General features: G+C 42.8%; 1 protein-coding gene across 1 annotated transcript in view; it reads right to left on the bottom strand.

Moving 5' to 3' along the window:
• Positions 1-12228, bottom strand: part of LOC124799070 (sterile alpha motif domain-containing protein 1-like) — a 61929-nt gene extending 49701 nt beyond the window's left edge. The window contains exon 1 of the mRNA XM_047262609.1: positions 11874-12228. Within this exon, the coding sequence (XP_047118565.1) occupies positions 11874-12228 (355 nt within the window). The remainder of the gene's footprint in view (positions 1-11873) is intronic.
• Between the last annotated feature and the right edge of the window lie 13278 nt (positions 12229-25506).

Raw genomic sequence — 25506 nt, 5'->3', positions numbered from 1 at the left:
GGTGAAAACTGTGAGGTGATAAAACATCTACCTAGCACATCAAAGAAAACATCGATTCTTTGTAACACAAACACTACATAGATTTCTAGAAGTGTATGACGCCTGCTGATTGCGAAATTGAAGCCCGATTATGGTTTGGAAGTTATGATATGCTCACAACAGTCCTATAAAATGATCTTCGTCAGCCGAAAATGCATATGAAGAAACAACATCTTGAGAGGAAATAAACACCGCCCCTGGTAACCTTCCTCTTGTACATAGAAGTCACGATCCGTAGTTAAGTTGTATTGCTCATTTACAGGATAATATGGTCATTTCGTCTTCTCACCATGTCTCTAGAACGCCTCCTCCTTCCTCAGTTAAGGCGTGTATATGTAGCATCAGTCCATTCTCGTCTAGAACATGCAATTTTATTGGCTTTTGGTAGTACTCATTTCATGACATTTTTCTCTAATTTTGTGTATTATCAGGAAGTTCCGCGATTTTACATATTTCGTCGTATTTCCCTCAATATTACGTATTACACATCAATTTTTCGTGATTATACTAGGTTTTCCTCGAATTTTACCGATTTTATGTTATTTTTCATATTTTTCCACATTTTTCTTATGTATATGGTCATATTGCTGACATACCCATGAGTTGTTTGATTTTCTATGATAATATTTTCATGTCTTATAAGCCGACCTAATAAAAAATCCAAGATTTCCCCTCCTCCCGACGACTCATATGCACGTATTTTGGATAGGACGATTATCAGACGTATAGTAAAAGTCGCTTCATACCTATGTGAGGCTCAAAGAGTGGTGCAGACGACGGTGTATAGGGAAATCGGAGCATGGAAACAATTCCACATACAGCTCTGATCCATCAGAGATCTTGTATGCAGTCTGATGTAGTGATGCATTTGATGGAAACTTAAAGTCCAGAAACAGGTCTACATGTTCATTAGACTTCCACACGTTCATGTAGGGATCTACAACAGGGAGTTGAGATGTATACGGAGTTGATTTCTGTTGCTGCTCAATTTTTTTCCATAAATATGCGCTCGTACTGCTTATCAGATGTACTTCGCTATTTCCGTTTCTACCTTCCAACTCTGATGCGTAACCACAACCCTGTCAGGACATCTACAAACTTTTTAGTTACCCTAGTAATACGTTATTCATTAGTTGACGGTGAGTCGACTGCAGGTGGCATCTCGGGCCATAAGAGTTTCCCTTCTCTCTCTCTACCACACAAGATGCATCTCCCCAACAGTATCATGTACAGATAAACAGTTAGCAAGTTAAGCATCCGAACTGCAACCATCAACCCCTGACTGGTCTACTCACATACACATAGACACCAATCGCGATGTCTCAATTTTTCACCACTTGTAAGTTATTTTCGACAACGCTACAGGTCTGCAATCAGCGAAATACTCTTCGCAAAACGGTTCTGCAGTGGGTATAAGCACATTTAAATTCATCCAGTTAAAGAGCATAAAGTCTTTGATATAATTTACGTTACCAATATTTGTAATAATATTGTCCATTTTCTCCAATAGAAACAACCATCGAAGGCATCCCACTGCAACTATCAGACCTCCTTTCAAACTCAAAAGATCCATTATGATGGTGTGTGACCACCCAGGTCACGCTATTTTGTGTGCTAGATGTCTGTTGGATGGAGAGAGACAGTCCTTCATCAGTATCATCCTTACGTACGAGATATAAGAACACATTATACGGACAGTATAGTAAAGCATTGTACTCGAATACATCCAATCATTTCCAACCATGTACTCTACAGCTGCAGTGCATTTCCTCCATGTTCTGTATGTCTGTGTATGTGCACATGTCACAGGTGACTCCAATAAATTTGACCCAGTCATTCCACTGGTGGATCCACATCTCCAGACGTAATGCTTGGTGGATCCACCTGTGAACCCTATCCTGGACACACCATATTGTAGATCTGCCTCCGAACATTCCTCTGGATATAATGTGTGATGCATCCACACTCGGAAAACAACTCCAGTCTACTCTGGGACATGGGATAGATTTCCGAGAGGGGTGGTGTGTGGAGAGACTCACGTGCCTGCCAGGGAAATCCTATGACATCATGAGGAAGTGGGGGAATTACTTGCTCAATTTAGTTAATTTGCATAATTAAGTTGATATCAATTTGATATCAAAAGTGCTCCAAAACGGCTTTGCCATACTACTCACATTCATACCAAATAAATTAATAAGGCACGGAACTGATACCCTATGGTACACAAACCAGATCAGAAGATTGTTGCAGAAGCAAAGAAAAATTCCTTACAAATGTAAAAGGACGCAAAATCTCCAAGATAGACGATGTTTTACAGAAGCTCGAAATTTAATGCGGATTTCAGTGCGCGATGCTTTTAATAGTTTCCACAACGAAACTTTGCCTCGAAATCTGCCAGAAAATCCTAAGAGATTCTTGTCGTATGTGAAGTGCACAAGCGGTTCTGCACCTTCACTGCGCGTTATCAATGACCAGGTTAAAGATGACAGTGTACTAAGTGAAGTTACTAAATACGGCTTTCCGAAGCTGCCAACAAAGAAAGTGAAGTGAATATTTCAGAGTTTCAATCAAGAACAGCTGCCAACTGTGCAAATTTGTAGCGACCCATGATGTAGCGAAGCAAGTTAAGTCACTTAATAAAGGCATGTCTTCCGGTCTACACTGTACACCAGTTAGGTACCTTTTGGAGTATGCTAATGTAATCTCTCCATATTTATCAAGTACATACACTTGCTCGCATGACAAAAGATCCATATCTAAGGACTGGAAAGTTGCACAGGTGACAGCAATATACAAAAAAGGAAATAGAAGTAATCGGTTGAAGTAGAGGCCCATATCAGTGACGTCAATTTACAGTACGATTTTGGAACATATTCTGTGTTCGAGCATTATGAAATACCTCGAGGAAAATGATCTATTGATACATGATCAGTACGAGTTCAGAATACATCGTTCTTGTGAAACACAAGTGGCTCTTTATTCACAAGAAGGAAGGAATGCCATCGACAAAGAATCTCAAGTTGATTCCATATTTCTAGATATTAATACTCTGATACTTTTCCTTACTAGCTGAATCTAATCGAATTGCGTGCTTGTGGAGTATCGTCCTAGTTCTGCGACTAGGTGCGTCATTTCCTGCCATAAGAACGTAGTAAGCAGTAATTGACGGAAAGTCCCCAAGGAAGTGTTATAGGCCCTCTCTACTGAGCGATACGAGGGGAGGGGTGTGGAAAGGAGCGTGTATCTATGCGTCGTGCTATTGAAGCGGGTGTACATTAGTTCAACGAGAATTCCACTGTTAAATGCAGAGGAGGAAGCGGATAGGTGGAAAGAGTACTTTGAAGGTCTCTACGAGGAGAAAGATTTGTCTGATCTGATAAAAGAAGGAACAGAAGTCGATTTAGAAGAGATATGGATCCATTAGGCCTATTAGAATCAGAATTTCAAAGAGCTTTGGATGACTTATGATCGAATATGGCAGAAAGGACAGATAACATTCCATTAGAATTTCTAAAAGCATTGGGGAAGTGGCAACAAAGCTACTATTCACATTCGTGTGTAGAATGTATAAGTCTGGAGATATAACATCTGACTTTCGGAAAAATATCATCCCATTAATTCTGGAGACTCCACAGAATTATCGCACAGTTAGCTTAACAGCTCATGTATCCAAGTTTCTGGCAAGAATAATATACAGAAGAATGGAAAAGAAAAGTGAGGATGCGCTAGATGACGATCAGTTTGGCATTGGGAAAATTAAAGGCACGAGAGAGGCAATTCTGACGTTGCGGTTGATAATAGAACCAAGACTAAAAGAAATCAAGACAGTTTCATAGGACCTGTAGATCTGTAAAACAGTGGTAGATGTTCGAGATTCTGAGAAAAGTAGGGGTAAGCTATAGGGCGAAACGGGTAATATACAACATACACAAGAGCCAAGACGGAATAATAATAAGAGGGGACGACCAAGAACAAAGGGCTGGGATTAAAATGGGAGTAACACAGGGGTGTAGTCTTTCGCCCCCACGGTTCAGTCTGTACTTCGAAGAACCAATAATGGAAGTAAAAGAAACTTTCAAGGATGTCAATGATACCATTCGCTGATGATATTGCTATATTCAGCGAAAGTGAATAAAAATTATATGATATGCTGAATGGAACAGACAGTATAATGAGTACATAATATGGACTGATAGTAAATCGAAGAAAGACGAAAGCAGTGAGAAGCAGCAGAAATGAGAACAGCGAGAAACTTAATATCGAGTTTGATGGTCACGAAGTAGGTGAAGTTAAGGAATTCTACTGGCTAGGTAGTAAAATAACCAATGACGGACGGAGCAAGGAGGACATCATAAGCAGACTATCACTGGCAGAAAGAGCTTTACTGGTCAAGAGAAGTCTACTAGTGTCACACATAGGCCTTAATCTGAGAAAGAAATTTCTGAGAATGTACGTTTGGAGCACGGCATTGTATGGCATTGAAACGTGGTCTATGGGAAAGCCGAAACAGAAGATAATCTAAGATGTGATGCTACAGACGAATGTTGAAAATTAGGTGGACTTACAAGGTAAGGAATAGGAAGGCTCTGCGCAGAATCAAAGAGGTAAGGAATACGTGGAAAATACTGACAAGAAGAACGAATATGGTGATAGAAGATCTGTTAAGACAAAACGGGATAACTTCCATGGTACTAGAGGGAGCTGTAGAGGGCAAAAACTGTAGAGGAAGACAAAGACTGGAATACATCCAGCAAATAAAAAATGGTTCAAATGGCTCTGAGCACTGTGGGACTTAACATCTGAGGTCATCAGTCCCATAGAACTTAGAACTACTTAAACCTAACTAACCTAAGGACATCACACACATCCATGACCGAGGCAGGATTCGAACCTTCGACCGTAGCAGTCGCGCGGTTCCAGACTGAAGCGCCTACAACCGCTCGGCCACCGCGGCCGGCCCAGCAAATAACTGAGGACGTAGGCTGTAAGTGCTACTCTGAGCTGAAGAGGTTGGCACAGGAGAAGAATGTGCAGTGGACCACATCAAACCAGTCAGAAGACTGATGAGTCAAAAAATATATATTAGAAATTTAAATTTTTTTTAACGTAGTTGATTTTTCTCTGAATCAAAAGAAAAGTGTTGCAATCCCTACTGTATCCTCTGTTCTCCCTTAGGTGTCAAACTATCTCCACACCAAATTTCATCAAAATCATTTCAGTGGCTTAGACTTGAAAACGTAACAGACAGAGCTACTTACGCATTTCCAATATTAGCATGGATTCTGGAGACAATGTAAACAACCCTCTTAGACTGTTTGTCGATGGTGGCCGAGCGGTTCTAGGCGCTACAGTCTGGAACCGCGCGACCGTTACGGTCGCAGGTTCGAATCCTGCCTCGGGCATGGGTGTGTGCGATGTCCTAGTTCTAGGGGATTGATTACCTCAGAAGTTGGGTCCCACAGAGATCAGAGCCATTTGAACCATTTTTTGTTTGTGGATGCTGCTGCTGTCGTTTACCCTCTAGTTAACTTATCACAAGATCACTACAAATTACAAAATGATTTAGAGGAAGATATCTGTGTGGTGCAAAAGTGGACATTGACCCTGAACAATAAAATGTGTGAAGTCCTCCTCGGAGCACTAAAAAGAATCCGTTAAATTTCGATTACACTATAAATAACAAAATTATACAAATTTATAGATTGTCGATGCATCTAACTAGCTAGAGATTACGATTACGAAGAACTTAAATTGGAAAAATCATACAGAAAATGTTGTGGGGAAGGCGAACCGAGGATGGCGCTTTATTGGTGGAATACTCAGAGAATGCAACAAATGTGTTAAAGACACTGCCTACAGTACTCATGTCCGTCCTCTGCTAGAATAATGCTGAGCGGGATGGGATCCTTACCAAATAGAAGAGACGGGGGACATCGAAAAGATCCGAAGAAGGGCAGTTCGTTTTGTAGTATCGAGTAACAGAGAAGACAGTGCCAAGAATACGATACATGAGCCGGGGTAGCAATCAATGAAACAAAATTTCAACCACCATCTTTTCCTTCCAAATGCTAAAATATTTTGTTGATTGCCACTTACACAGGGAGAAAGAACCGTCGTAATAAAACAAGAAAAATTTGTGACCGCGTGGAAAGATATAGTGGTTCATTACACCCACGTGCTATTCGAGAATGGAACTGTCGACAAAAAGTCTGAAAATGTTGCCGTGTACCCTACGTCAAGCACTTGGGTGTGACGTACATGTAGATGTGATATATGTGTAGGTGCAGATGTAGATTCAATGTGCGTGAGTACTGTACTTGTGACACATAGAAATAAATCTATTTGCAGGAACCTTTTACACACTGATAATTTTAAATATAGTGTTAGAGATTATCATATCACTCCAAAAGAAGACCATGAATATTTTACATCTTTTTCTGAAAAGTTTAACTGTGGTTAATACCATTTCACTGGACTTCCTTTGTCACCACTTGTTATGTACCCTATTTAGAGAACGTTGAAATATGTGGTCCCTTCACAACTTTTCATCTCGTTAGCGACTGTGTCAACCAAAAATAATACTAAAACCTTCTTCCGTTTTCTGCCTTTATCCAGATTATAATCTCAGTTTTTCTCTGTGGATCAGTATCACATTCCCGTATTTTTAATGAATGTGCAACTTGTACCTTCTAAATCAAAATATTTCTCAATATTTTCACAAAAATTACACTGCTTTAAGGAAGATTTTAACCTAATGATATACGTTTTCTTTGTTATTGGTGGACACAAGATAAACTATGTATTTCTTTGTTATTGAAATGTTTTTATCGAAACAGAATAGTAACATGTTAAGTACACTCAGCTCTACAACTTTTCTCACACCGAATGATTTTCCAGCCTTCACCGTCACCGTTTGGCACTGTACTTTTGGGTTGAATTATTAGCACTGTAAGCATACGTTGGAAGAATATGAGTTTATTCAATGTCTTCTCTTTCAACTGCAACGGAAGACTTTGATTTGGCCACCATTCTCCCAGAGGCTTGTAACTCATTTGTAAAATGTCCAAAGTTTTTCTTGAGAATCTCGAAATTAACAACTGCAAATAAGTGCTCAATAAACTGAAAATGTCTCCATTATACAGGGTGTGTCCGTAAGCGAGTGCAAACATAGAGGATGCTCCACTGAACAATTGGGGGTAAGGAACCTGGGGTCGGATAAGTCAGTTAACAGTGATAATAGGAATAAAATTGCATTCCTGTGTGCTTTTTCTATTTACGTTAGATGTAGTGAACTGCAGATACCATCAGTGACATGATGAACGTACCATTTGTACTGTATCTTACAAAATGTGCTGAAACTGACGGCCATCAACCTCAATGCAACCTCAGCAAGCTTGACAAATATCCCTGTTGTGTTTCGAATCACATCACAGGAAGCTACAATTTTGGCAACTAATTGCAACTCTGTATTGACTGGGGTCTCATACACAAGTGACTTTAGATATCTCTGTAGGAAATAATCAAGTGAATTCAGCCAGGTGACTTCGCAGGCCATGGAATAGGGCCTCCCCTTCCAATCCAGCGACCAGGGAATACCGGTACAGCTCCATCATATTTTATTGTGCGTCTCTGAATAGTACTGAGTAATGAATGGACCTGTCGTTGATTCATAGCACGTTCTGTCATGGGACAATGTACTCGTAAATACGATACAACAGAGCCACCCTTATGGACTAGTAATGAAAACAAAACCTGCATCATAACTTCCTAGTAATTAGGGTGGTCCTCGTTATTTCCTTTCAGGATGAATGTACTTGTAAATAAACAGCACAGTACGTGTAAACCTGTCGCGTGTTAGTTGCAAAGAAGTTGGAAACAACGATGCTAGACAAAGCGGTAGACAAGTTTACTTCCATATCTGCTTAAGTTGGCTTCTCCGATCCAGGTTCCCTACCTCAAACCGTTCAGTAGAGCATTCTCTACGCCCTGATACATTTTTGAACGCTCTTACAGAAACACTCTGTATAAACACAAGTTCAGTGAAATAATTTTGTCTACTTAAATAAGGGATCAGGACAGGAAATGCTGCAGCGATACAGTCTGTCTGCAAACTGAAACGCGGGCTCGTGGTAGAAGAAGTCGCCTATCCCGGAACTGCTGTACAATGTAGCTCAGAATCAATTTCTCCTGTAGTAGCAGTATGGAACAACGCCCAGGGATGGACGTAGATTCTGTCCATATGCTTTTCTTGTGTTTGTATACATAGCAAGTCATACCTGCATTCTATGTAGTGTTAACGCACTTTCTGGAAAATGAACACCCCGACTCCTCCCTCCCTGGGAAGTGCCTGTAGAAGAGTCAGTATAACTTTCTCAAATACCTTGCAGTTCATTTTTGCTACGAAGTGTGATAGAGAGACGAGAAACCGCCTGCTCACTCTTCAGTTTGCAGACCTTGTGAAGGAGAGAAGTGTGTGATCACAATCTGGCGACCTACCTTCCCTTATGCTTCTAACCTTGTTTTTCGTAATCCACTGTATTTAACAAAAAACACAAATTTTTAACCATTGAAACGTTCTTTTTAATAATCTGCGAATTTTCCATTCAGTGCCATTTATTAGTCCTAGATAAAAAATGAATGGTGACTTTTTATTGGAAAAAAAATGTAGTTTAATTTCGTACTGCGAATCATTTTCCCAGATTCTCGAGATATTCAAGAAAAAACGTTCCCTCACTACCACACTTGCTGCACCGTGTGTTCACACAGCGTGGTCGCCGCACGTAAGACGCGGCCACCGCCTTGTCGAGTACCGTGTGCCATCGCTGCAGTGGCAGCGGCGCGGCGAACTTCGAAGTGCTCACAGGGGAGGCGCCACAAGAGATGAAGCAGTCATATCGCTGGACTCAACGGAGCCTAACAAGATGCAGCCCCATGTGAATAAATGATAATTAAATCAAGACCCTAAGCTGTCGACGGGCGTTGATATACATCAACGGGGACAGTTGAAAATGTGTGCCCCGACTGGGGCTCGAACTTGAGATCTCCTGCTTACATGGCACACGCTCTATCCATCTGAGCCACCGAGGGCACAGAGAGTAATGCGACTGCAGGGATTTATCACATGCACGCTTCCCGTGAGACCCACATTCCCAACTTAATTCGTAGTGCCCCTGCCCATTATACTCATCACTCGCGGCAGACAATCTTACGGAGTCCAGTAAAAGTTCGGGAAATGCGTGTGCATCCAGGACACAAGAAGAAGGTCAATGGCCGGTTAGCTTTAACTATATGAAGAACAGATACCATCTTCATGCCATGTGATTAAGTCGCGATGTTGCGGTATAATATAATAAAAAAATATATAATAAATGTTTAGATATATGGACATCATGAGATTAATTTTTCGGCGTGTCGGACAAGCACAATAAAATGGACTATGCCTGTAAATGGGTAAAGAATCTTTTCATATCAATTCTGCACGGAAAAAATAATATTTCTCTTATTGTAGATTTATGCTTACCAATTAATAATACTACGTCCGATGGCCGTATCTACGTACAGAATCTTGACCGTATCCATGATATTTTAATCGGATCTTCGTGGTAACTCCGAAGTACACAGGTGGGCTTCTTGGATTTTTATATATTACGGTACTACTTGGAATAGTGACTCATATAACTTCACTGGTAAATGCTACATTCTATAAAAAGTACAGGCTTTTTACTCATTCTCTCAACCAAAATGGCTACCACTGATTACGCTCTAAAATAACGTGCGGCTACCTTCGTTCATTAACAGAGAGCGAGTACTTCCTCTTACCGAGAAACAGGAAAAACATGTTTTTTAACTCGTGAAAATCAAAAGTACATGACGGTAGGCGCAGGCTCTAAGCTGGGCTACCGCTTCACCTGTTCTCTTTGACTTTGAAGAAAACGAAAACATAAAAGCAAGAAACGCAAAAGGTAAATCGCAGCGGCCTGGAAGCGAAGCCGTCCGTCCGGTGGGTACGGAGCTGGTCTCCTCTCAGTCGCAACGTTGCTATTGTGATAGTGTTTACAGGAGATGAACTTTGACTACAGACCAGGACACGAGTGATTATGTTTCGCCTTGTTTCCAGAAAAAATCGTCTAAGGTGTAATTAATTCCGACTTTACATTTGGTAGTTGGTAGGTGTTTGGAGGTGTATGGATATCAAGAGCTCACATGGAAAACCAGTTCTAAGCAAAGAAGAGAAAGCAGAAAGGTGGAAGGAGTATATAGAGGCTCTGTTCACGGGTGATGTACGTGAGGACAATATTATGGAAATGGAAGAGGACGTAGCTAAAGATGAAACGGGAGATGTGATACTGAGTGAAGAGTTTGACAGAGCACTGAAAGACCTAAGCCGAAAAAAAACATTTGGTAGTTGGTAGGTGTTTGGAGGTGTATGGATATCAAGAGCTCACATGGAAAACCAGTTCTAAGCAAAGAAGAGAAAGCAGAAAGGTGGAAGGAGTATATAGAGGCTCTGTTCACGGGTGATGTACGTGAGGACAATATTATGGAAATGGAAGAGGACGTAGCTAAAGATGAAACGGGAGATGTGATACAGAGTGAAGAGTTTGACAGAGCACTGAAAGACCTAAGCAGAAACAGGCCCCGGGAGTAGACAACATTCCATTAGAACTACTGATAGCATTGGGAGAGCGAGCCCAGACAAAACTCTACCATCTGGTGAGCAAGATGTATGAGACAGGCGAAATATCCTCAGACTTCAAGAAGAATATAATAATTCCAACCCCAAAGAAAGCAGATGTTGACAGATGTGACAACTGCCGAACTATCAGTTTAATAAGTCACGGCTGCAAAATACTAACACCAATTATTTACAGACGAGTGGAAAAACTGGTAGAAGCCGACCTCGGGGAAGATCAGTTTGGATTCCGTAAAAATGTTGGAAAACGTGAAGCATACTGACCCTACGACTTATCTTAGGAAATAGATTAAGGATAGGCAAACCGACGTTTCTAGCATTTGTAGACTTAGAAAAAGCTTTTGACAATGTTGACTGGAGTACTCTCTTTTAAATTCTGAAGGTGGCAGGGGTAAAATATAGGAAGCGAAAGGCTATTTATAATTTGTACAGAAAGCAGACGGCAGTTATAAGAATCGAGGGACATGAAAGGGAAGCAGTGGTTGGGAAGGGAGTGAGACAGGGTTGTAGCCTATCCCCGATGTTATTCAATCTGTATATTGAGCAAGCAGTAAAGGAAACAAAAGAAAAATTCGGAGTAGTAATTAAAATCCATAGATAAGAAATAAAAATTTTGAGGTTCACTGATGAAATTGTAATTGATTCAAATGGCTGTGAGCACTGTGGGACTTAACTTCTGAGGTCATCAGTCGCCTAGAACTTAGAACTACTTAAACCCAACTAACCTAAGGACACCACACACATCCATGCCCGAGGCAGGATTCGAACCTGCGACCGTAGCGGTCTCGCGGTTCCAGACCGCAGCGCCCAGAACCACTCAGCCACTCTGGCCGGCTGGAGGGTAAAAATCGTAGAGGGAGACCAAGAGATGAATACACTAACCAGATTCAGAAGGATGTAGGGTGCAGTAAGTATTGGGAGATGAAGCAGCTTGCACAGGATAGAGTATCATGGAGAGCTGCATCAAACCAGTCTCTGGACTGAAGACCACAACAACAAAAGTTTGTAGCTGGGACACAATACTCAGATTCCACAGTTCAGTATTTTTAGGATATTGTTAAAGAGACCCGCTAACAATGCACAAAAATTTGCTACTACTCAGTTTAATCACCCCAGTCGACATTTTTTGGTCTTCGCTGACTGGGCTCATGTAAACGTTCGAGGTTGTAGAGAAAGAGGGCAACTGATTTCCGGCCTAATTGCCCGCCGGAACGAGGGTCGCGCGCCGCGTGCGAGGCGACAGGTGGGGGTGGCTTTCGGGAGGACTGGAGTGTGGTTCCTGGTGGCTTGTCGTGGTTCCTGCTGGCGGCGGCGACTGCGGCATCAGCTGCGGTGACCTGCGGGGCCTCTGCAGGCGGGGCCGCGGATATCCTTATCCGCCGCGGCAGCAGGTGCGCCGCCGGACTCGGGCCCAATTTCACGGGAGGCGGCTCGGAGCGGGAAGCCGCCGCATTGGCGCTGCCGGGCGAGGAAGTACTCAAAGGGCTTTCCTCCATCCGGCTGTGGCAGCGGGCACGCGCGTGCGTGGCGCCTTCCCTCGCTTGGGTGCGCTCCCTCGCGGACCTGCTGCGCCCAGCTGCACCCGCGAGACCTGGGACCGTGTCAAGGCACCTTGCCAGCCTGCTCTTTGGTACCCACAAGCACTCAAATAACTTTCCGATAGCCGGCCGCGGTGGTCTCGCGGTTCTAGGCGCTCAGTCCGGAACCGCGCGACTGCTACGGTCGCAGGTTCGAATCCTGCCTCGGGCATGGATGTGTGTGATGTCCTTAGGTTAGTTGGGTTTAAGTAGTTCTAAGTTCTAGGGGACTGATGACTACAGACGTTAAGTCCCATAGTGCTCAGAGCCATTTTGAACTTTCCGATTATCTGGAGCGAGTTTGTCAAAAGTAAAATAGAACTATTTCAGTAAGGAACATGAGTTTGATTAGGGGAGGGGACCAAAATGCGAGGGCATCAGTCGGATTAGGGATGGGGGAAGAACTAGTCCGTGCTCTTTCAACTGAACCATCCCGGCATTTGCCCGAAGCGATCTAGAAAAATCGCGGGAAACTTAAGAGGATAGCTTGACGCCCGTTTGAACCGTCGCCCTCCCGGTTTCCAGTCAACTGCGCCACCTCGCTCAGTGGAACACGAGGCAAAGCGTTTTTGGCTTATCCCGGACCAGTAGCCGTTTTTATAGCCATATGAACAACTTCCTTTAGCTTTGTTTCAGTGTATTAAGCAAGATTTGCGTAATATACTTTACGGACGGGAGCTGGCGCCCGGTCAAATTGTGCGAATCGATTAATTCCTTTTGAAAAATATTTTAATTGGGCTGAAATTAATACTCACCTTATGGCACCGTTTGTAGGTCCACAGTTCGAATTTTACGTGTAAAAAGAGTCACCATCTTTCGGATTTTAAGTGCAAAAGTAGTCACCCTTAAATAACTGCGGACTGGAACGAGACTTCTGGTTCAAATTGGGTCCACTGGTGTATCGCACTTTTGTCTAAGATAAGTTTTAACCGTTTGAAAAAATCTTGCTTCATTTGCATGTTACGTATAAAAAATACATTTTTCTGGGCAGTTTTTGAAGTGCGTTACGTCTGTACGTTCAACTCCTACGACTCTGTCGAAACTTTACACAAAGGAAGATAAATGAATAAAGTCAAGACAACATTTTTTATCCAATAACCTGCAGCCATTATCAAGGTAAGGTGCTTTAAAATCGAGCTAAATGTAACACGTGTAATTCGTTCTTACGTGAACTGAATGCACGGGAACGGTTTAAGTGAATAAAATAAATAAAAAATACACTCCTACGATAAAACTTAAAACTCACATCAAAAACTCCACTTTTTTGTGAGTTTCTTGCGTACGTTGCTTGCAAACTTGTGCGAATCTGTACAAAAAAATTTTGCAAGAAGGTGGACAAACACATGTAATTAATGGTCATCCTCTTCTTTTGTGACAGCTTTACCAGTTGCCATGATATTAATAACATGATTCGAACGACAATGAAGGAACCTGTACCGGATCAGTTGATGCCCGAGTCAATAAAAATCTACATATTGCCATGCTATGGCGGTCTAATGTCAAAATTATGGTAAACCAAAAGTTTGGAAACAGAACTGAAAATGCTTCTATCGTAGAACAAAAGCTGCCAGGTAAATCGAAAAGATTGTTCCCTGTTGTAGTAAGGCAATGTGCGTGTGTGAATTCCTCAGGGACCAAACTCTAACGTCATCGGTCCCTAGACTTAGACACTGCATAAACTAACTTATGCTAAGAACAACACACACACCCATGCCCGAGGGAGGACTCGAACCTCTGGCGGGAGGGGCTGCGCAGTTAGTGACATGGCGCTTCTGACCGCGCGGCCACTCCGCGTGGCAGCAAGGGAGTCGTGGGTCGCGTGGGGCGCAGGTGTTGTTTCAGGATTGTGAAGTGTGAGTGATCCTCAGCTATGAAAAAGTCCGCAAGAGCATTCCCGTGCACCAGCGTATAAATCGTCTGGGTCGTTTTCGGTTTTGTAGGAAAATGTTGCACCGTAGTGGGCATAAGGGTACTAAGTAGGAAGAGGGAGCGTGGAGTCATTTAGCAGTTAGTGGTGGGTAACTGAGGAGGCGGACTTAGCGACGTCTATACGATGGCTGATTCCATGTCCGATCATGGACAGTGGATAGAGGGCAGTGTAATATATACGCCACTGCGACACAAATTGACCGTTTATAGCTGTACGTGATGAGGTAGCGTGTGCATTGACCCATACAGAGAGTAAATGTGGAAGCCAATATTGTGTTGGGAGGCGCTATTCAGCAGTATATGCCCAGGAGGTGGTCGTATGGGACAATTTCATACACTGGGGTGGGGTCTAAGTGGAGGTCTGCTGTCTCATCTCGTTCGCTTCCCGTTCTGGAACTGACTGGAAAAAACCCCTATGTACTGCAGATCTGTTTTGTTAGTGAAATGCAACTGTCAGTCTTACTTTTAGTGCCAAAGGCTTTCGTACACAATCAATGGCTGCTGACAAAACAGTCTCAAGAATCGAAATGTACAGTATTTTACTGATTCGGAAGTTTTCTTAGCATTCCTGACCTACAACACGTATGATACAGGCGAGTGTAATAAAACGCGCAGTTTTAGAAGATCTCTTTTCACACACTTCTGACTTTTCCTTACAAGTTTTTTTTATTAAAAATATTACGAAAGTAAACTCACTTCATCCTAATGTCGAGATTGCAGCAGTTGATTTATAGTCACATTTGGCATTAAAGTACCCATATTTGATCAGGCTGCCGAAACCTACTCAGGTCGTAAAAACGCGACAGAAAAATCGGTTAGATGGTGCTTTTTCGCAACTTTCGTCGCATGCAAGAGTGGTGAGCGTGTGGTGAGGCCTCTGCCGTACGACCTCTGGCAGGCCGTTCTGGGATCGCTGATAGTCAGAATGTGAGGAGCCTGTTTCCGCCCTCTCTGCTGATACACTGCTTCGCGATTTGAGTTTCTCTCGTAAGTCGCCTGTGCGCATCAATGGCTATCTCGCAAACACTCGCCCTTAACTGGAACTTTACAGGCTGTGGTGCACCGCTAGAGACCACCTGTTGTGGGAGAGTCTTTGCGTTTTGCTAACCAGGTGCGTACAGGCCTCCCGGTTCCCCTTATGTAGGGGGAACCGTACTGACAGCGTATCTCGTGTACTCTTGAAGCATTGACACGTTGTACTGAACAGCTAGTAGACAACACTAAATTCTGGTTCCTGCGGCTAGTCCAGAAAATTTATTTAATGCTCCTCCCGCCCTCCCACTTCCGCGAAGCACCACCCCTATTGGTTTGTTGACGCACTTTCATCAGGCAATAGTGTCGCCGGGAGCTGTTCTTACATTTCACAGCCTCTGTCTTGTTTCTGTTGGAAATTGTAGCTCATCTTATTGTAATGAAACTGACAACGGCCACGAAAGCCGTATAAAACTTAGATGCTATTTCACGACTTCTTCAATCACCTATGAAAATGAACAAGATCATACTGAATGAAAGCAGTTAGTTAAATGAAAACGTAATTCTTTATAATCTAATTAAAATTCAGAATTTGGGCTTGCAAGAATACTGCGCTTTGGCAACGACAGGTTGGATGTACTAAGATCGATTTCGGAAGGGACACTCTTGAAGTATAAACACCACTTATTTAAACATAAACACAAGTTAAACACTATACAATGAACAGATTGTAATAACGCTTGCCTTTGCCTGAATTAAGTTTAACACTGTTTCAAATGGTTGAATGGCGACGGACCACATGAAGGGGAAGATATTTGAAAATTCTGGAAAGAGGATAGGATAAATGCACTTACTTACGCAAGATCCATACTAAAGAACAAAGCTTAAGATACATTGCGCCTTCACTAAAATCTCTGGGAAAGGGATTCGCGCCTTCCGAAGAAGTATTATTTCGACAAATGCAATTTGTTGACAAAATGGTTCAAATGGCTCTGAGCACTATGCAACTTAACTTCTGAGGTCATCAGTCGCCTAGAACTTATATCTAATTAAACCTAACTAACCTAAGGACATCACACACATCAATGCCCAAGGCAGGATTCGAACCTGCGACCGGAGCGGTCGCTCGGCTCCAGACTGTAGCGCCTAGAACCGCACGGCCACTCCAGCCGGCAATTTCTTAACATATTCTCGCCTAAATAAAACCGATACAATGTGGGGGAGGGGGACCACGTGGAAACTAGATTAAAGAAAAGGTAGCATATTTACCAGGTGGCTGAATATTTTCACAAAACTGTTAAGTTACATGCGCGAAGTGCAAAGAAAAGATGAAATGCAAGAAATTTATCCCTCGATGGACACAGAGCGCTGAGGGCTCAACTGGCTCGGCCAAGAACCTAGTTCACACTAACAAAGCAAGCACGTTATCCATCTGAAATTTCACACGGTAAAATACACTAAAATCCATTAATTACATAGAACATTCAACAGGACCTAAAGTCACTCTAGGGAACACGATTGATTACCGCTGAACAACACAGAACGCAAGTTCGCGCTATGGGGTGCAAAGTATAAAGGCAAATTTGTCAAACCAGAGGTCAAACCGAAAGAATTCAAACTGCAATAATAAATGAAAACATTCACACCAGGATGTAGCCATGTACGCCTACACACTTAGGTCAAGCTACTGTAACGTAATGACAGCATCACTACACGGGGAGCCTTTGCACACTAGAAGTTCTGGTAGCACAAAGAAAGTACCAGAAGACACTTATTAAAATTGATAAACTGCTCCATGGCCTATCCTGCTTAAACTGTAGATCGTATAATGAACCTATCGCTGTAATAATTAGTGAACTATATTACTTCAGCTAGCCTGAAGCCCTACACATCTTACCCTAAGCTCAGAGCTAAGCTACCGACTACACTCACCGACTGCTCACCGTCAAGTGCTTAACTACCTCAGAGCAACGATTCTCCACAGGTAGCCAGAATAGACCAAAGGGTTTGCTTCCGGTACCAACCTACCCACTGTCGATGAAGACGACTTACAAGGCACAAACCTCTTTGCTTTGACTGAATACCTTATGTTGGCCAGACTGACCACAGCAGACAGCAAGTTCCATACTACTACCTACGAATCGAAACACGAAAAGTACATTCGCATGCACTTTCACACAGACAGTAATGAGATGAATGGAAAACTAGGAGCATCTAACATTCTGCGTGGTGTCTGTTTGTTCTATATCGTGTCTCCCTACCACTTTCGCACAACGACGCTCTGAGCGTGTTTTTTAGGGAATTGACTAGTTTGAACCCGGGACCTGTTGCTGGTAAGGAGGCGCCAGACCACACATGACATGTAGAATTCAGAAGAGTTCAGTGAGACTAGCGATGATATAACCAAATATTTAATGATTTCACCGTCAGCTCCACTGCACTCCCTGTAAAAGAATCTTAATACTAACTAAATTTAGTGGAAGGGGTTGAAGGCTTTCCTATTTTTAGTTAGCTGGTAAAATAACGCCGAAAAAGCAGTTAAGTTTACCATTGTAAATTTTATTCTACTCATAAAACATCTTTTATAAATTGCACTATTGATAAAAGGAAATATTTTAATACAGGATGGTAAAAACCAACTGCGTTCAACAAAAATGTGAACGAATATTCCCTGAGTGGGTTTCCAAGTTCTACAATGGATCGAAGGATGACCTATGCCATATCACATCTATAATCTAGGTTTAAATTAAGTTTCACAAGAGAGGAAACTATCAATATGGTCTACAGTGACCCTCAATTATCTTTAATTACTTATCTATCTTGTCGTAAATTACAGTGGCTGATGTGGCTTCTCAATAACTGTATAACAGAAAAATCATCGCGTTTCAGATTTTTACTTCAAGTGGCAAATGTGAGCACCATGAGCTTTCATTGACGATCGACACTAGTATTACGCAAAAAGGGGATGTAACAGATGAGACTTCTGCAGTTCTGAGTGAAGCCATATGCGCTCAAAAATGCGGCATCGCGTGCGTTCATTACATTGTCAGTGTTCGTCAGGGGGCGGCAGACAGCACAGTTCCGCTCACCTCGCCGTCTCGGAAGCAACTCCCTCCTAACTTCTCCTTACTACAATTTACCGAAGTTGGTTTAAAAAAACTATCTGGCTGTGTTTTCATCTGACCAATCAGGGTCTCAATGTTAACCTTAAGCTCCGCCTACAAAAATTCTGTCTATCCAATGAGAAACGTTATACTTTTCGTGGTGGGGCAATGTTTTTAAAGTTTGCAACGTAACAGAGACGCGAAAAAGTCTCACGCTAAAACTTGCAGCTGGTGTGGTCCTTTTAGTGTTATCGTAAGATCTATGCTGTTGTTCTGGAGGGCTCTATCTTTTAACATGGGCTGGGGGTGGTTCTGACGTAACAGAGACGCGAAAAAGTCTCACGCTAAAACTTGCGGGCTGGGGTGGCCCTTTTTGTGTTATCGTAAGATCTATACTGTTCTTCTGGAGCACTCTAGCTTTTAACATGGGCTGGGGGGTGGTCCTAGCGGTTAGCTGGCGACGTGGGTGTCCGTCCCTTATCGTAGGGTCTTCAGCTTAACACGGTTCTGCTCTCGGCTTCTGTTCTCGTTTCTCCCCTCGGAACTGCGTCTGTCTCACGGTGGGAAGGTATGACATGCATTTAGGCTTTCTTGTGTTAGTCTGTGGTATTCCATTTTCTCACTCGTTACTCGTATTACTTTGGTTAATTTAATGTCACGATTTATTTGGAGCTATGTGACATACTACTGGATTTGCTTATCATGTCAGGGTTTTCATGGAAGGTGTTGGATTTGCCTGACACCTTACAAGCATAAAATATATTAATTGTAAATCTAATTTAGGGCTTGCATGTGAACAATTAAGTAATTTAAGTATTTTTATAGTGAAGCAGTACACAGAGACCTTTCAATATGTAGACCGATCAGCCAGAACATTATGACCACCTGCCTAATAGCTGGTACGTCCACGTTTGGCACCGATAACAGCGGCGATGCCTCATGGCATGGTAGGTCGGTAGAGGGAGCTGGAACCACAATCGGCACGCACAAGTCACCTAAGTCCCGTTGCCCTGCCAGGGGCCTCCCGGCCAATGACGCCAAACGCTCATTTCCATTTTACCTAATTCCAGTAAATTCCGGGAATGGTGGCGATGAGCTCTGACGCCCTTCAGTCACATTTAAGATGAGTTCGATCGGGTTCAGATCTGGGGAGTTGGGTGACCAACACATCAATTGGAACTCGTCAGCCGGCCGGGGTAGCCGAGCGGTTAAAGGCGCTACAGTCTGGAACCGCACGACCGCTACGGTCGCAGGTTCGAATCCTGCCTCGGGCATGGATGTGTGTGATGTCCTTAGGTTAGTTATGTTAAAGTAGTTCTAAGTTCTAGGCGACTTATGACCACAGCAGTTGAGTCCCATAGTGCTCAGAGCCATTTGAACCATTTTTTTGGAACTCGTGTTCCTCTCTATCACACTCCTGGCACTGTGACATGGCGCATTACTTGCTGAAAACTGCCACTGCCGTCGGGAAACATGATCGTCATGAACGGGTGTATGTAGTCCGCAGCCAGTGTACGATACTCATTGGCCGTCATGTTGCCTTACACGAACTCCACGGGACACACGGATACCCATGTGAATGTTCCGAACAGCATAATGCACCCGTCACCAGTTGGTCTCCCTCCCGTAGTACCGGTGTCAAGGAAATGTTTCCGTGGAAGACGACGGATTCGCGTCCTCTCGTCGGCTTGATGAAAAGGAATTGGGAATCGCCAGACCATGCAACGCTATGGCATTGCACAAACGTCCTGTGCCGATGGCCACGTGCTCATTTCAGTTGCCGATGTCATGGTGCTAATATCGGCACGTGCATGGATAGTCGACTGCGGAGGTCCGTCGTTAGAAGTGTTCGGTGCATTATGTGTTGAGGCACACTTGTACTCTGCTCGCAATTGAAGTCTGATGTTACTGTAGTTTCGCCAAAGTTCGCTGCCAGTCCCGATTTACTATTCTGCCCAGCTTACGACGTCCGACATCTGAGGACATGTTGAACAATTCAGCACAGCACACCTCGAGCAGCCGACAAGTGCAGTTTCCGAAATTCTCGTGCCGAGCCTCCGGGCCATCACAATCTGTCCTCGGTCATTCTCAGATAGGACTTCCTCATTCCACACACGGACAGCACGCTCACTGATACTACATGCACCGTTTGCATATCTGAATATCAACCAGTCCTCGCCTGGTGGTGCTGCTATCGCCTGAACGGGTTTGTATACAGGGTGATCAAGATGTCAGTATAAACTTGAAAACTTAATAAACCACGGAATAATGTAGATAGAGAGGTAAAAATTGACACACCTTCTTGAAATGACATGGGGTTTTATTAGAACCAAAAGCACCCCATAAACACCCCATATTGCTAGAAGCGTGAAAGATCTCTTGCGCGCGTCGTTTGGTGATGACCGTGTGCTCAGCCGCCACTTTCGTCATGCTTGGCCTCCCAGGTCCCCAGACCTCAGTCCGTGCGATTATTGTCTTTGGGGTTACCTCAAGTCGCAAGTGTATCGTGATCGACTGACATCTCTAGGGATGCTCAAAGACAACATCCGACGCCAATGCCCCACCATAACTCCGGACATACTTTATAGTGCTGTTCACATTATTCTTCGACTACAGCTATTGTTAAGGAATGATGGTGGACATATTGAGCATTTCCTGTAAAGAACCTCATCTTTGCTTTGTCTTCCTTTGATATGTTAATTATTGCTATTCTCATCAGATGAAGCGCCATCTGTTGGACATTTTTGAACTTTTGTGTTTTTTTGGTTCAAATAAAACCCCATGTCATTCCAAGCATGTGTGTCAATTTGTACCTCTCTATCTACATTATTCCGTGATTTATTCAGTTTTCAAATTTATACTGACTTTTTGATCACTCGGTAGATAGCAGGGCGGTGCTCAATAATGTTCTGGGTGATCAGTGTACGTTGGAACTACCATAAACGTTCAGTTATAGGCAAAGCAGGTGGTGGGATAGTCGGAAACACCTGTTCGTTTACGAAAGGTATTACATACAAAACGTTTGTAAGATAGTAATTATCTTCTTTTATGCTGTCAGATTCAACACTTTTGGAGTATATGGATATTACCAGTGACAGATCAGGAGACATCAAAAGGACGCCGCTAATAGGTAAAAGGCTTGTTTGATCTGAGAGAGAGTTTATTAGGTACGTTGAAAATTTAGGTGGACACTCGAAGAAAGACACCGCACACCTCTTTAGGATATTTTTAGAAAGCTGAACAGAAACTACGACTTCTTAGTCCTATACGTATCTATTCCTTAGATACTGTGCAGATAAAATCAGGCAAATAAACGTACACACTAAGGCAAACAAGCAATCACTTCCCCCCACCTGCGACAAGAATGGTGTGGAATTTCAGTCCGTGGTTCGATAAAACTTATCATCTACCCCACCAAGTATACATGTAGCTGTAAATTCATAGAAGTCATTTTCCATTAGCCACCTTTACGAGAAATGAACTAATGTTCTGCAGTGAAACACTGATAGGAAAGCACTTTTCTTACAGTTCCTGTTGCTCTCTGGTACATCGTTATTTGTCCGCATAACGTAACCGGTTTCTCTAAACGTGAGTCAGGTCAACTATAAATAGAGATCATACGCATATGAATATCTTTTGCCTGGAATATTTAGCAGCTTGTCTAGCGATCTGGTCACTCGTTAGAGCCACCCACACGAGAGCCGCCCGACTACAGTCCGCCGCTCTCATTAATGCAATATCTCGGCAATGCATCTGCCGCCACTACCTCTGAACACCGCCGCACGTGTGCCGGGGACGTGCGTCACCAGCGAATGGCTTCTACCCATCACACACTACGTAACCAATAAAAATAGTACGTTGGCAAGTAATGGCACAAGTTCAGAACTGCCTGTGCACGAACTACTTCCAGTGAACAAAATAGAATACGCATGCTTTTTATGGTGCTGGCATACACAGCTTAGTTGATACATTTTAACAAATATCTTTAAAAAATTTTTATTTAAATCGTCAAAAAAACTTCTGGAGACCGCATTACCTGTTGATAATTCTTTATTCTAAGACTATACGCTAGCGGTTTCGCGACATAGTTTGTAATCGCATCTTCAGGTGAAAAAATTAACTAGGCCATTGAAATAGTACTATCTCGCAACGGCATTTGTCCTGAACACTGCCAGTTAAAATGGATGTTGAGTAACCCAGAGAATAAAAACCAAGAACAAGTGGTTATAAGCCGTGTAAATAAACACTGAAGGTAGCGTTTTTTCTTGACTAGTGCTGCAAAATAGGTGAAAACAGCAGAACGCTACATGTAGTGACCGTGGTTATGCTTGCAGAAGGAAGATCGTACCCCATCATGAAGAGTTTTCTCCAGCATTTGGCCGTGTCTACGTCTTTAAAAAAATGCTTTGATGCGATCTTCCTGCTGCAGCCATAACCACTGTCACTACAAGTGGCATTTTTGCTATTTTCACTAATTTTTTAGAAATGGTCTAAAAAAGCGCGATTTGCAGTCTTTAGTTACACGAGCTAAAATCATTAATTCTTGGTTTTCTTTTTCTGGATTACTCAACATCCATTTTAACTGGCAGTGCTGGTGACAAGTGTCATCCGGACGTTGGAGAGGGCGTACTAACTCAAGTACCTGTATTTTTTCACTTGAAGATGCCATTACAATATCGCAAAACCGATCGTGTATAATTTTGGAATACTGGATTATGAATAACTAATGCGATTTCCAGAAGTTTGTTTAGAACATTTTAATAAAGAATTATTAAAGAAATTTGTTAAGATGTAAATCAGAGAAATTACTGTCAGTTCTGCTGTAGGCTAATTGTTGCTCATTTAGCACCAATAGATTACAGATTAGAATTTTTTTTTTTTTTTTAGAACTGAAAAAACGTTATGACATCTACATTTGCATCCATAATCCGACAGCCTCCTTAGGGTGTATGACAAAAGGTAACACCGGTACCACTAGATCCAAACATTTTATCCCTTCCCTGTTCCTTTGGCGAATAGTGCGTGTAAAGAACCGCCATATCAGCTGCAATTTCTTTGATCTTCTCGCCGTAGTCATTTCGCGGGACGTGTGTAGGAGGGATTAACATGATGTTCGACTTCTCATTGAACATCTGCTCTCAAAATTTTAAAATTAAACCTATCCTGGATTAATAACGCCTTTCTTACAGTGCCTTCTTATATAATTAGCCGAGCATTTCCGTAAAGATGCGTGAACAGCTACAGTGAGAGCCACCTGCTGTCAACACTGCCGCACGTTTAAAAGATGGTTCAAATGGCTCTGAGCACTATGGGACTGAACATCTGAGGTCATCAGGCCCCTAGAACTTAGAACTACTTAAACCTAACTAACCTAAGGACATCACACACATCCATGCCCGAGGCAGGATTCGAACCTGCGACCGTAGCGGTCGTGCGGTTCCAGACTGAAGCGCCTAGAACCCCTCGGCCACAGCGGCCGGCCGCCGCACGTTTATCCATTGAGTGTGTACACGCTCGCGAGCAATCTGCCCAACATAATGCTCAGGTTGAGCTCTCTGCGTCATATTTTCCTCCGTCCTGCTCATGAGCCCCTCGCAAACTTGTTGCTTGCAAGGGCAGCGTAACTTAAAGCTCTGTTGCATACCAAATGGTCCCCTGAGGAAACGCGTCTCTCTTCGTTGGATACATGCACGAAAGGCCCTACGCACTTATTGTGAATTATCCACATCACTCTAACGTACACCACTGCAGAACAATGAATGAATACAGCTATAAATATGACGAAAGAAAATTTTATATCGGTATAGTACTGACAGAGGGAATTGTTTCAGCGATCTGAAGAAGACAAGGTCATTCCCGGTTTAAGGAAGAGTCGAAAGACAGAATGCACCTAACTATAGACTAAAATGACTGACATCAATCTCAAGTAAAATTGTGGAATACGTTTTACTATTCATTGCTATCACCTAATCGGAAACCTCTCTCTAGGAATTGATACTAACCGTTAAAGAAGCGATTTTCCGAACCCAGTTCGCTCTGTTGAGCCGTGATGGCCATGTTCCTAGATTTCGGGAAGGCGTCAGGTGCAAAGCAGATGTGTGATTGGATTGAAGCTTGCTTAGCATATACGGGTAGATTCTGTATGTCGCTATTAACAGAGAAAATTCGTCGGAATGAAAAGTGCACACCTGACCATTAAAACTGCAACATCATGAAGAGTAGTAAATAACGTTATTGTATGTACGCATTCTAATGGGAAGAATACATGATTAAATGAGTAAGTGATATGCCGGCTGCAGTGGCCGTGCGGTTCTAGGCGCTACAGTCTGGAGCCGAGCGACCGCTACGGTCGCAGGTTCGAATCCTGCCTCGGGCATGGATGTGTGTGATGTCCTTAGGTTAGTTAGGTTTAATTAGCTCTGAGTTCTAGGCGACTGATGACTTCAGAAGCTAAGTCGCATAGTACTCAGTGCCATTTGAAGTAGGTGATTTGGGGGTACTTAGTACACGGAGCACCAATAATGGTTCTAACCCATCTGGGCATCGAATCGAACTGAGCCTGGATGACAGATACTAGTACGTCATTCCACGCTGCTCTATCTTTGTGTCTCAGTTGACGAAACGAAGACTAAGATCAAATAAGGTTGTACATCACATTTTTACCAAAGCTGAGTTTTCACTGGAACGAAGTGGTACAGCAAATGGGAGGTGCCATCATAACAAAACATGTCTTTATTTCTGCCCAGGAGCTGAGCAAATTGCGCATTTTTTTCAACAGAAGTTAGGAGGGGAAGAGAAGTGTTTCACTGCATGTTGATAGTTGATCGCCCCTGGTACTTTTACAGAATATACAACGTTGTAACACGGAAAGGTTCATGAAAATTGAGATAACTTTTAAAGCATTGCAAAACACGCTAACAACATGTTGATGTTCTGTAATATGTACTATAATACGTATAAATAAATAGTACCAAAGCAAAATAACAATTATTATTACTTCCTGAAAAATTACGAAACTAATATACTGCCTACACTGAGGGAGGTGTTTAGTTCTAGTGACTGGTGAGTGTTAGCGTGCCACTCTCTCCACAACCAATGACCACGCTGGATGAAAGATCTGGAAATCGTGCTGGCCAGGGTAATGTCGAGCAACCTGTGTATCGACTTAGGGCAGGATGATGTGGGCAACAAG

This window comes from Schistocerca piceifrons, chromosome 5 (genome assembly GCF_021461385.2).
Source record: "Schistocerca piceifrons isolate TAMUIC-IGC-003096 chromosome 5, iqSchPice1.1, whole genome shotgun sequence".
NCBI lineage: Eukaryota > Metazoa > Arthropoda > Insecta > Orthoptera > Acrididae > Schistocerca > Schistocerca piceifrons.
This window is presented reverse-complemented; position numbering and strand designations above follow the sequence as displayed.